Genomic DNA, 12,468 nt, shown 5'->3' on the forward strand with positions numbered 1-12,468 from the left:
CATCCTTTTTTATTCATATCTTTGACTTTGTTGTCAACGTATTCCACCATGGTTGTGGAGCTTGATGTTTTGTCTCTTTAGTCCAGAACGGAGAGGGATAAGGGGAGAGAGAGGCAAACAAGCAGTCTTGTTTACTTTCAGCCCTAGTGTCCACGGACCACATGTCTCCGGTCATCTGTCACTAGTTTACATATATACAATGACACTTCCCCCTCTCTGTGGGAAGCTGTTGTCACCGCGTGGCCGGCAGCTGAGGCAGACCGGGTGCTGGTGGGGTCTCCCCCAGGTATCTCTAGGGATGAATATTAGGCCTGGGTGACAGATTGACAGGCACACACAGCCTGCCACCATACATGCCTCATCCCCTGTCCAAGCACTCACTCCTCCTACATGCAACCGCTGCCTCCCAAGGCAGAGCACATTTTGCATAAAACAGCGACTTTGCTCTAGATACAGTTAGTCAGACCAAAAAAATATTGCCCCCACTAGCCTCCCATACTACATAAAACTTTTGGAGTGAATAATGGAAACAACAGGGGTGGCTGAGGGCTCTGGGGATACGGTTAAATATGTGGGCGTGCAGATTCAGTCAGGGTTTGGCATAGAGCTAAATCTACATGGGCCAAGTGTGCTGATAAAAATCTAATAAATGATAATATTTTGGATAGAAATAGTTATTGAGTAAGAACCCTCTTTGGTGACTAATTCCTGTTTTATTCCAAAATAATAAACACTTTTTCCCTTTGTTACCTTTAAATATCACATTTCAAAACAAAGAAACCTGGGTCATACTTAGTCTTGAAAACGGTAGCGAAGTTAAGTGAGTGGTAAGTACTTGAATAATATCACCTTGGCTAAAGAGGAAGGACAATCGAGCGCCGGGACTGGAAGTGAACGTTTTTGATTTAGCAATACGGTATGTACTGCTGACTTTGGGGTGCCAATCACTGACAACTGGTCAGTTACAGTAATTCGATGGTTCGTCAACTAACCAGACTCGATATCATGTTCCTCCCTCAAACACAAAATATGAACAATATCAGAGAACATGAGATCAATATAATATGGGTAACCACTCTCCGAAAGGGGGCATTCGTTTGTACCGAAGTCTCCTCAGAGTCCATACTTTCCTCCAGGCACCAGCTTAACTAGAATAAAGGTCAGAACATACTAGAGAAGGATAGACCGCCAATATAGGCTTCAGCTGACTTGATTCCCTTTTCGAAACAGACAGAATTAACACAATGTTTAAGGTTTCTCAGCAAAACGTTGATTGGGTATTTCCACCTCCCTCCCCCGAGCCCAGGAATCTAAGTGAACCAGAGAGCATGGAACAGTGCTCTGTAACAGCTATTTTAGACCATGCAAAGTCAACACTACTCCCTGAGGTGATTTCCCGATAATGAACACAAAAGAGGTGTCGGCCCTCATAAAGCTCCAGGATGATGCTGAACTCTTTATGACGACAATTTTCCCCTGGTTTAAATTAATCTAATTCCATGCGGACACTAAGAGGGAACGTCAAATAGGCCACACGCAAAACAAGCCTTTCCATGGCTATCCGTTTCCAATGGGATAGTCTGCTTGTGGCTGAGAGAGACAAAGGACTCATGGTATTCCAAGTAACTTTAGATATCTGATCACATATATTGGCTTTGCGTCTATCCACACCTAGTCCACACAATTTGAGCACAGGACATAGATAGGGTCAAAGGTTTCACAGTGGGGCATTATTCATTCAATGTGTACAGTATTTACAAACCGTGTTAACCAATCAGCATTCAGGATTAGACCCACCCGTTGTATAAAAACAAACATCCCTGTGCAACAGTGAGTGTTTGTATTGTGCAGGAGCTGAAATGAACTTTGTGGAAACTCATTTTAAGCTCATTTGAAACCAAACATATTGTGCCTTTGTGGCTAGAAATAGGGTCATCTTACACTATTGTCTTGGGTTGAAGAAGGTGGTTAGTAAGAGGGATGATGTTTGCAATATCCTAACCAATAAAATACATCTCCAGTCTTTTGAGGATGATCATTATACTGTTCAGTAATATATTGCTGCACCTGGTCTACCAAATAAGCAATATCAATCAACAGGCAACAAATAGGCTGCTTTTCGCATCTGCTCATGCGAAACGTTTCTGCTTTTATGAAAACAACGGAGAGCGACGCACCACTTTGTTCTCGGGGCTAATCTTTTCCGTTTCAAAACACTAACTTTAGACACAAGCATTTGCTTCATTGTGTACTTTGTTTAACTAGGCAGCCTAGTCTAAACTCGAATAGAAAACCAGGACATAGGACATTTGCCTTGGAAAAAGACTAGGATGAGCCAGGGTTGTCTGCCGTTTGTCTCTCTCTAAAGTGGCGCGCTCCAGTGCAGAAGGCAGGATGAGATAATCACACTACGTAGTCTAGCCCCCACTCCCCACCCACCCACCCACCCGCCACGGCCAGTAGCACTCACTCACCCCTGCACTGGTTGATATCATCACGTCACTGACACCGCAGACACACAGCCTGCCCGCCGCAGCCTGATGCCTTAAACCTCCATGGCAGTGTACCAGCCCCTCTCTTTCCCTCTCCTCTCTCCTCACCCGCTCTCCTCTCCTGCAGACAGGCCTCTCAGACCCATCCTCTCCCCGGCACTCAAGGTTCTCTCTGCCAGTCCATGGCACCCAGCCAACCTGTCAGCCACACAATTCCGCCGAGGATGAATGAATCACTGTGAAGTTAGCGAGCACCACTGATAGCGCGTCTCCCTGTGATCATCTTCCTAATTAAGATTTGACTTCTTTTATGTGTTCTTTAGTGAAACATCAAAATATCAATTTGAGACAATTAACCAGTCAAAGTGATGACTCTATTCATCATTCCAGAAGGAATTTCCAAGACAGAAAAGCAGCTAAAACATTGACTTTCAGATTCACGGAAACGCATGCCTAGTCTCTTGAATATTAATGCATAACTTTATTGAGACATTCATTTCAATACAGTAATTACACAATTACTGTGTCATTATGTGAATCTATTCTGGTATAGTCAGTAAGAAGCTGCACAGCTACTAATGTCTTTTGTGGCAAAATCTCCAATTAAAAGAAATCAACCTGGCATTTTACAAATTATGATTATGGAGGCTGAATTACAGCACATGCAGACTCTTTCCATGTTCCCAATTGCAATCCAACACAAAGTTAACCAAGATGAAGAGACTAGCAAATAATATGAACTTGGAATAATACAATGCATTTCAAACACTCAAGGAGCATATTATAGTAAATAAAACAGGTTAACTATTGCGTGATCTTAGATTTACCCTAGCTCTAAAAAGAGACAAAATGTTAATTGGAAGCTTTGACCTGAATCTTGAGTCGAGTATGTGTTCTGTTCCAGACTTGTTGAATACATGGGCTTGGAGGCTACCAAGGATGGTGGCCTCGCTCAAATGATTAGGCATGTGTTTTGTGAGAAGACAAGTGGAATTTCAATACAGTAACATATTCTCTTATCCTCTTGTGAGGTACTTCAAATGCTACAGAAAACTCTAAAAGCATTACGCAAGGAAACACCTTGAAGCAAGGAAAAAGCGCCTCACTTTTTCCCCAAGGATGTTCAATGTTAAGCTACATACTCAAGAACAGAATGATAAACTCTAACCATTTTTGAAATGTCCCTAATTTTGAAAATCATTAAATTGTAGAATTTGTTGAATAGAATCCTTGAGTGTCTGACATTTCCTGCCATTCCCATCGGCTACCTCACATGGCAAGATCGGCTTTAGGGAGCCACATCCCAGTCACAAAAACAAGTCCTTGCAAGAGCAAAACTTTTAACACATAAGAATGTACTGTAATTTTAAAAATATCAAACTTGTTTGAATATTTCTTGATATGATGACAATTTGACAATAATTTGCCTAACCCAAACATGTTTAAGAGAGCACTCAGGGCCAGCTCTAGGCATGGTCTGAGTAGGGTGGTGGAAACCGAAAACTAGCTGTTATTGGCAGAGAGATTTGGATCTCTTTTTGTTATTGGTATATTACCGCATGGTGATGTCACCATGGAAAGCCAAAAAAAACTCCCGCCCAATGCAAACCTGCTGATTAGGTCCTGTGTAGATTGTACTTTCCACCAGCAACTATCAGGAACTAAAACTGATTGAAAACAATCTGACTTTTACAATGTTAGTCTCATCAGATGTTGTACAATATGATACAAAAATCAAATGTTGACTGCACTGGGCCTTTAAAAATATATTTCCTAGCATGGTGAACTGTCATCAGAGGAACGGCTCCTCCTGCCATTACAGTATAACTGTATGATCCGCATGGAGCCTCTGCCTCCCTTGAACTAAAGAGGAGAAAATCTCCAATCATTATGGCCATTAGAAATCAAAAGTTTGTGCATGTCTAATTAAAATGTAAACAGTGTAATGAGGACCTCAGTGATTTAGGAAAAATGTCTCTCTCACTGCCACTGGGTGTCTGATCATTACTGAAGCAAATCTATGAATGCATACGAATCTCCTACAAGTCCAGGTTAAAAGCATTACTGCTAAAACCTAGTTTTGTACACCTGGGGATTGTCTATTCTAACCAATCCCCAATAGGCTCTGTGCTGCCTCCACTCTTTATGAGTGCAGAGAGACAGAGACAGGCTTATGTGAACGAGATGAAACAAAAACCCTACATTTCATTGCTTCAAATGGCAAGAAAAGGGCTTTAACGTTACGATACATTTCAATGATTTAAATTACCCCCTATGACATACATGGCCTGAGCGAGGGATTTTGCTGTAGGAATTTTGAAATCATTTTAAGTTATTACCGGTCACTAAGTAAGCTCAGCATACTGTGGAATAGTAAGATCTATATGAAAGACCAGGACGGATGAGGTTATGCAGACTAACATGTTGGTCAGTCAAACAATTGATGTGTTAATGACTGACTATTCTCTGGAAGGATGTATGCATATTACAATTCTATGTGCATATGTTCCTCATTTGACTGTTTTCTAAAGCCACTGGTTATGGTTTTAAGGGTGATGGCTAGGGTTAAGGTGAGGGTAAGGTTAGAGGTAACCTGGCTCTAAATACACTAAAACATAACAGTCAACTACTAATCTTCAGAAAAGGTTGAATAAAGCAACTGTTTGAAAAACGCTGCTCTTTCCACAACACGTACAGTAAATGTCAAGCATATATCTGAATTGGGGTTTAAACCCCTTAAAAGACAAGGGCTTCAAAATAAATGGACCCAGTGCCTTTTAAGACCAAACAAACGCCACTATGAGTTTATGGAAGTAACACAATAGCCAATAAGAAGTAGCCTACACTAACCCACATCTATTGGATACAAAACCAGGTGTATGATAACGGAGTCAGTTAATGTCCAGTGTTATCCCTGTGTTAGTGTATTAAGTTTACGAAGGATCTCAATAGAAACGTTTGTCTTTAGATCCAGAAAGTGTACATAAATAAGAGAACAGGGCAGAAGGAAGGAGATGTGAAGTGTAAGCACAAGCAACTGATAATGGACCCACATGCATTTCAGAAAATGTCTATGCTATGCTGTCAGTCAGAACAAACAAAAAAAACACAGTGAGCAGACAGTCCCTGTGTCTAAATGAGATGGTGGAAGGGGTGGGAGGGGAGGATGTCAAGGATTCATGATCCTTCGTCTTTGCAGTAGAGCACACACGTCTCTCAGTATAGCAACAGACAGCTGTTTCCACTTTCTAATGCACCCCAACTTAGATCACTGGAGAAATTGTCAGCGCACCGAGACACACACAAAGATAACATAGCAAGCTGCCATGAGGGAGACGAAAGAGACAGAGAGAGAGAGAGAGAGAGAGGGAGAGGTAGAGAGAAGACGGGGATGCTGCTCTGAGAAGAGATGGGATTTGTTCTATTTGCATGAGTCTCACTCCCTTGGGCTCTCCCTCGCTTTTCAGACGAAAAGCACGAAAGACAACACTTAACATATTTGCTTAAAGATGACAACCTTGTACTGGTTTCATTTGCACAAGGCTTTGTCTTGAATTGAGACGGGAGAGACTGAATGGGATTTGTTACCGTTGCTGACAAATGTATCCGTCAGTACGGATGAGCGTGTTATCAATTTACAACAGCCCCGCAGACCTCCCAGGGGGTGTTTACACAGGAGTTACTTAAGTTAGTCACAAGCTCACTTTAATTGTCACTATTAAAGGACAATAAAAACCTGTCAGCCGTATTCATACACACACCATGTCACAGGAAATGGCTCTGGTCACATCTTCCACTGAAGCCAATTCGAGCCCTCACTTATCATAATGCACCCTATACTGTAGCTCTCTGAGGGAGGAAGGTACACTATCTACAGACAACGGTGAAATCCCACTGCTTCATTATGGTTCTACCAGACTGTCTGTAGTCTACGATCTCTATACTTGGTGTTAATCGGAAGCAGTGAGGCTATTTATTGTAGGACAGGGTTCCCAAGCATCTGACAAGGTGGAATGAGTGTGTTCAAAACAGCTATATTCTACAATTCAACGGCATAACTTATGAAAGTGTATGCATACAGCATATGTATGATATATCATCATGTATGGTGTTGGTTAAGAAAATGCTAGAGTGAAAAGTATCTCAAATAGTGGCTAAAAAAATCCAACATGTTTGACCAGTGAATTCTGAGGTTTATATCGTAATGAGAGGGGACAGAAATGTCAATATCATAAGGCTCTGTGCCTTCTATGTTTTGTGAGGACTTGTTGCTCCAAGAAGAAGAGAATGTGGTGGTGTCATATATAGTAATAATATAAAGTTCCTTCACAAGGTTTTCATACGCCTTGACTTATTCAACATGTTGTTATGTTACAGCCAGAACTCTAAATTGATAAAATTGATTTTTTTATCTCACCCATCTACACACAATACCCCATAATGACAAAGTGAAAACATGTTTTTAGACAGTTATGCTAATTTATTGATAATGAAATACAGAAATATCTCATTTACATAAGTATTCACATCCCTGAGTCAATACATGTTAGAATCACCTTTGTGGGTAAGTCTCTAAGAGCTTTGCACACCTGGATGGAACAATATTTCCCCATAATTATTTTCAAAAGGTTGTTGTTGATCATTGATAGACAACTGTTTTCAAGTCTTGCCATAGATTTTCAAGCAGATTTAAGTCAAAACTGTAACTCGGCCACTCAGGAACATTCACCGTCTTCTTGGTAAGCAACTCCAGTGTAGATTCTGGGTTTGTTTTAGGTTATTGTACTGCCGAACGGTGAATTAATCTCCCAGTGTCTGGTGGAAAGCAGACTGAGGCAGGTTTTCCTCTAGGATTTTGCCTGTGCTTAGCCCCATTCTGATCATTTTTTTATCCTGACATACTCCCCAGTCCTTAACAATTTCAAGTATACCCATAACATGATGCAGCCACCACTCTACTTGAACATTTGGAGAATGGTACTCAGTAATGTGTTTGTCCCAAACATACCACTCTGTATTCAGGACAATAAGTGAATTGCTTTGCTAAATTATTTTGGAGTATTACTTTAGTGCCTTGTTGCAAACAGGATGCATGTTTTGGAATATTTTATTCTGTACAGGCCTCCTTCTTTTCACTCTGCGATATGTGACTTGTTAAACATATTTTTTTTACTCCTGAACTTACCATAACACAGGGGATTAATGCTTATTGACTCAAGACATTTCAGCTTTTAATTTTTAATTAAATTACAACAAAAAAAATCTAAAAACATAATTCCACTTTGACATTATGCGGTATTCTGTTTAGGCCAGTGACCAACAAATCTAAACGTAATACCTTTTAAATTCAGGCTGTAACCCAACAAAATGTAGAGAAAGTCTAGGGGTGTGGATACTTTCTGAAGGCACTGTATGCCATTTAGCAGTTGCTTTTATCCAAAGCACTACCTAGTTTCACATCTCTTTCAGCAGCAGTATGCTTAACTATAGGTATATGATTATCCAAAGCAAAACACAACCCCACATGTATAGATTTCACATATGGGTGGATCTGGGATTTGAACCCACTATCCTGGTGGAACCCACTATCCTGGTGTTACAATCACCATGCTCTACCAACTGAGCTACAACAGATCACCGTATTGACTAGCATCCCAATCTTGTTGAGTAGCATCCAGAATATATATCCTATGTTCTTCACTCAACGGTTGCTGAAGAATACAATTTGAATTGTACAGTACTCTAAATGGTCAAGACTACCTTTTCGTGGACAATGAAAAATATAATTTCACTGGCTCAGCACCATTCTGATCAAATGCATGTACTATCAAATCAAATCAATGTTTTGTCACATGCGCCAAATACATCTGGTGTAGACTTACAGCTTTATCTGCGTTAAGCCTTTTTAGGACTTCAAGGACGTTATCTAGTTTCACTCTTCTTTCATCAGCAGCATGCTTAACTGTTGCTATATGATTCGTATACATGCTGTCCAAAATCAATAGGGTTGTAATGTCGAGAAAAGTTCAAAACAAGAAACAACGAAAATTCTTAAAATTACATACATTTGTTTAAGCAACACAGAACACTGATGGCCATACATGTATTTAAACTATTCAGGAGTGTGTGCATGTACATTTGCATTATTTATGACAAAGTTATTAACTATATGTTTCCCAAACAATATACACTGCAAATGTAGTTTGCCTAATTGCAACAGTTGCATACGGTATCTTTCCCAATATAAAACCCCAAATTATGAAGGGTGTCGCAAGAAATGTGGATGCAATGAAAAACAATAAGTCTGTAGTAGAATGTAGTCACGCTGTCAAAAGCTAAGATCTATCACGCTGCAGTATTTGCTCATAAGTACTCTGCTAATACGTTAACATGCACAGGCATAAAGGCGAAAAGAGAGTGGTGAAAAGGGGAGTGGTCAGCATCTGTCATCAAGCGCAGTGCAAAACTCAACTAGAGGATCCATGTCAACCACAATCCGAAGTGCAACCAAATGAGAAATAAACACGAGTTGTCAGGGCATTCACCACACACACTGGAGAAGCCAAAAAAGGTTCAATCAGGACTAAAGAAAATCTCCTATCAGCAGCCTATGGCGCCGGTGCTATGTTAGGACATAGTAATTAACGGGACTAGGTCCTAGTAATCTATTTTTATCTATTCTATCCGCAGCTACTAATAGCCAAATGAAAGAATACTGTACTCATAAGTGACATGTGAAATGTAAGATGTTCATGTGCTGAAAGGAAGCAGAAACGCTCAATTCACAGTTTTTTTAAACCACACAGCTACATCTTGAGAGGGAGTGCTGCATGCAAATAGTTAGTTTCACCTAAAAGCATCAGGCATGTGAAAAAGCAGTGAGAAATACAAAAAAAAACACACATGTACTGTATGGCCATGTCCACTTTTATGAAAACACATTACAGCAAAACACTTCAGCATAATGGAAGTGGTTGTGGTGTACATTTTCCTGAAGAGGAATGAAAACACACTTCAGCTCTCTGTTGATGATTTAATTCCCTCTCATATAAATGCAAATGAGATGTGTGAACAAAACTATTTTGGATTACTGTATTGAGAAAACAAGTGTTCAATTGGAGGATCAAAACTTCATACAGCTAAACCAAGAAGTTCTCAAACAGAATGTATCCTCATGTGTCAATATTATAATGTGAAGTACGAATCTGTAGTAAATGTATTTAATACCCCCCAAACAACTGCTAAAACTTGTGGAGTGTGCTGTGGATTGCAGCGGATCGTAATATGTGCCCCTGTAGACTATAGAAATAGGTTAACCAATTATGGTGAAGACAAATCATGTGTAAATGCTGAATGTGAATGTTATGATATTAAAATAAAGAATGAGCAAAGTTTCCCATAATGTTAAAAAATGGAAAAAGGCAGCACAACACAATACTGATTTGAGGGGTCCTAAACAGCACTTGTGGGAGTTGTGCTGCTGATCATTGTCCTTATTGATTAACTCACACATTGGCCTACTTCACAATACAATATGCCTGTACTGAACATTCACACACAAACGTTTCCTCTAATTCAAACCTTTTGCTGTCTGTGAGGCTAACATGTGATTTATTGGTTTTAAATAACTATCATTTATCAACTCTCCATATCAGAAATGGCATATACAAAGTAACATCTGATTAGTAACACGTGCATAGGTCGACTGTTGACACAGCAGGTAGCCTAGCTGGTAAGAGTGTTGGGCCAGTGATCGCTGGTTCGAATCCCTGAGCTGACTAGGTGAAACATCTGTCGGGCAAGGCACTTAACCCTAATTGCTCCTGTGAATCGCTCTGGATGAGAGCGTCTGCTCAAATGTAAAAAAGTAAAGATTTGATGGGCCACTTACCCCTTCATTTCACCACAAAAACAGAGTTAATAACCCAAACCCTTTCATAAGCATGAATGTCTTAAATGAGAAAACAGCCCCTGGACTATGCTGCTGGTTGCAATGACCATTCAATTTGGAGCTAATGCCAGTGGTCTAATGTGTTGGTTTAATTCAATCAGAGACAGGCAAAACAGTAGAGAAAATACATTAGATCTTGTAACATACGTGGAAGAAATACCTCATCCGGCAATCACTTTGTCTATGACATAAGAGCCGGTCTCCCACTCTCAAATACTACTTTTAAATGATGTTAATCTGAAACCCTCCCTATCATTTTGTTTATGCGGATAGGGGAAGCATTTTGCATCATGTAAAGATAAATGGTGAATTAAATATGACAATACATCAGAACATACATTTTAGGACACATGCAAAAATAGATAAGATGGAACAGTATGCGAAAACCAGGCATTTTGAATGCAAAAGACAGATAAATTACACACAAACTTCTAATTTACACAATGTGAAACTGATAATAGGCTAATATCATTATTAACAGGCTAGTTTCAGTATTATGTTATTCCTCTACTATTGTTATTATTACCATTATTAGTAGTAGCATACTAGTGTAGGTTAGTTAACATTTAATTTTGAACACATACACTAAAATAACATTATAGCAAATCCCAAATGTGATCAAGTGCAACCACATGATAAGCATGATATTTCTATTTCAAACTATTTCTGAAATTGCTACCTCATCCAGTGTTTAACTTTTCAACATTAAAACGAGCCATGCATACACCATAAACGCACCGGAAAATGTCTCCCAGTTATCATGTAATCAATAAGTGAAATTGTCCAACATACCATAAATACCGGTGCTAGTGATCATGTCTTCAAGCCTAAAAACAAGGGAAAAGGAAAACAGCAGAATCGGAATTTTCACGAGGAGCAATTCCAAAGGTTGCTTCTCACTTTTCCTCTCGGCTATCGAATATCACTGCCTGAAACATGGGCCCTTTCGTCAGGTATTCATTTGAACCTACATGCATATAATTTAAAAAATAAATACAAAAAACAACAAAATCTCTTGGATAGCATGCGGAGAGGAAAAACACATGACCACGAGTGTAAAGCCCATGTCAGTTCTCCTTGTTCCTTGTTGAGGCTTCGTATGATGACATAAAAATATATATATATATATTTTTGTGTAACCCCATTAGAGGAAGCGATTAAAGCATCATGATGTCCCATTACTTTTAATAATAGATTACATGCAGTCAATTGTCACCACGAAGAGCGCAATGTCAACGTACGTATTTATTAACCTCACACAAACAGTTATCGCGGCAAGTTTGTTATCTTCAGATTATCATACATGCATTTACTTGGAAATTACTTTGAAACAATTTGTATCGCCCTCGACACAATGATTGATTCTGAAATCATTAAATGCTCAAGCGCCTGAGTGATTCTCAGCGGTGGCATAAACTTCACATCCTCGCAGTACTTCTGTATTTGGTAAATGCCAATCTAAAATATTTTAAATACGTTATAACTGTATATGTGACTACCACAGAGATTCTAAACCTGCAATTCTGCATGACGCGTGAGAACGCTTCCAGGGGCATACCGTAAAGCGCTTGCTCTTACGTAGTGCAGCCTCGCTTCTTTTTAATTGTTCATATCGAAAATAGAGACACATTAACTCTTACCTGTGTATATATGACAGTGCTGCTTCAAAGATTAGAGTAACATCGATCCACTGGATATGCTTGATGAATGGGTGTTCAGGTTAAGCGCGGTTGTTTGCGATTTGAAACCATTCCAAGTCAAATGAAGACTGACCACAGCCTCTGCCATGTTGGAATTCCAAACACTGGACAGCTGCTCTACAGAAGGCATAATGCGGCGCACTGCGCATGTATTCTAGCAGAGGTGGCAAATTCAAAGCGCTTCCAAAAACATTGACGTGACAGTATATATTATATATATATATATATATTTGCTCTTCATTATGAACAATACATTTCACATAAAATATATAGCTTCAGTATGAAGAACGAATATATTCACCTGTATGATTAGAAATGGCTATAA

At 39.6% G+C, this 12,468-nt stretch overlaps 1 protein-coding gene across 2 annotated transcripts in view; it reads right to left on the minus strand.

The window, feature by feature from the left end:
- Window positions 1-12,249, minus strand: part of LOC110520071 (fidgetin) — a 35,456-nt gene extending 23,207 nt beyond the window's left edge. Inside the window, exon 1 of one of the 2 annotated variants that reach the window (XM_021597083.3) lies at window positions 12,084-12,249. Coding sequence is in view for 1 of the 2 variants with exons in the window: in XM_090230716.1 (XP_090086842.1) it covers window positions 11,236-11,260 (25 nt within the window). In the remaining variant the exon portion in view is untranslated. Of the gene's footprint in view, window positions 1-11,235; window positions 11,521-12,083 lie in introns of those variants that run through there. The other variant, XM_090230716.1, reaches the window with a different exon arrangement.
- Window positions 12,250-12,468: the final 219 nt, after the last annotated feature.

This window comes from Oncorhynchus mykiss, chromosome 3 (assembly GCF_057628025.1).
Source record: "Oncorhynchus mykiss isolate SJ-2025 chromosome 3, ASM5762802v1, whole genome shotgun sequence".
Taxonomy (NCBI): domain Eukaryota; kingdom Metazoa; phylum Chordata; class Actinopteri; order Salmoniformes; family Salmonidae; genus Oncorhynchus; species Oncorhynchus mykiss.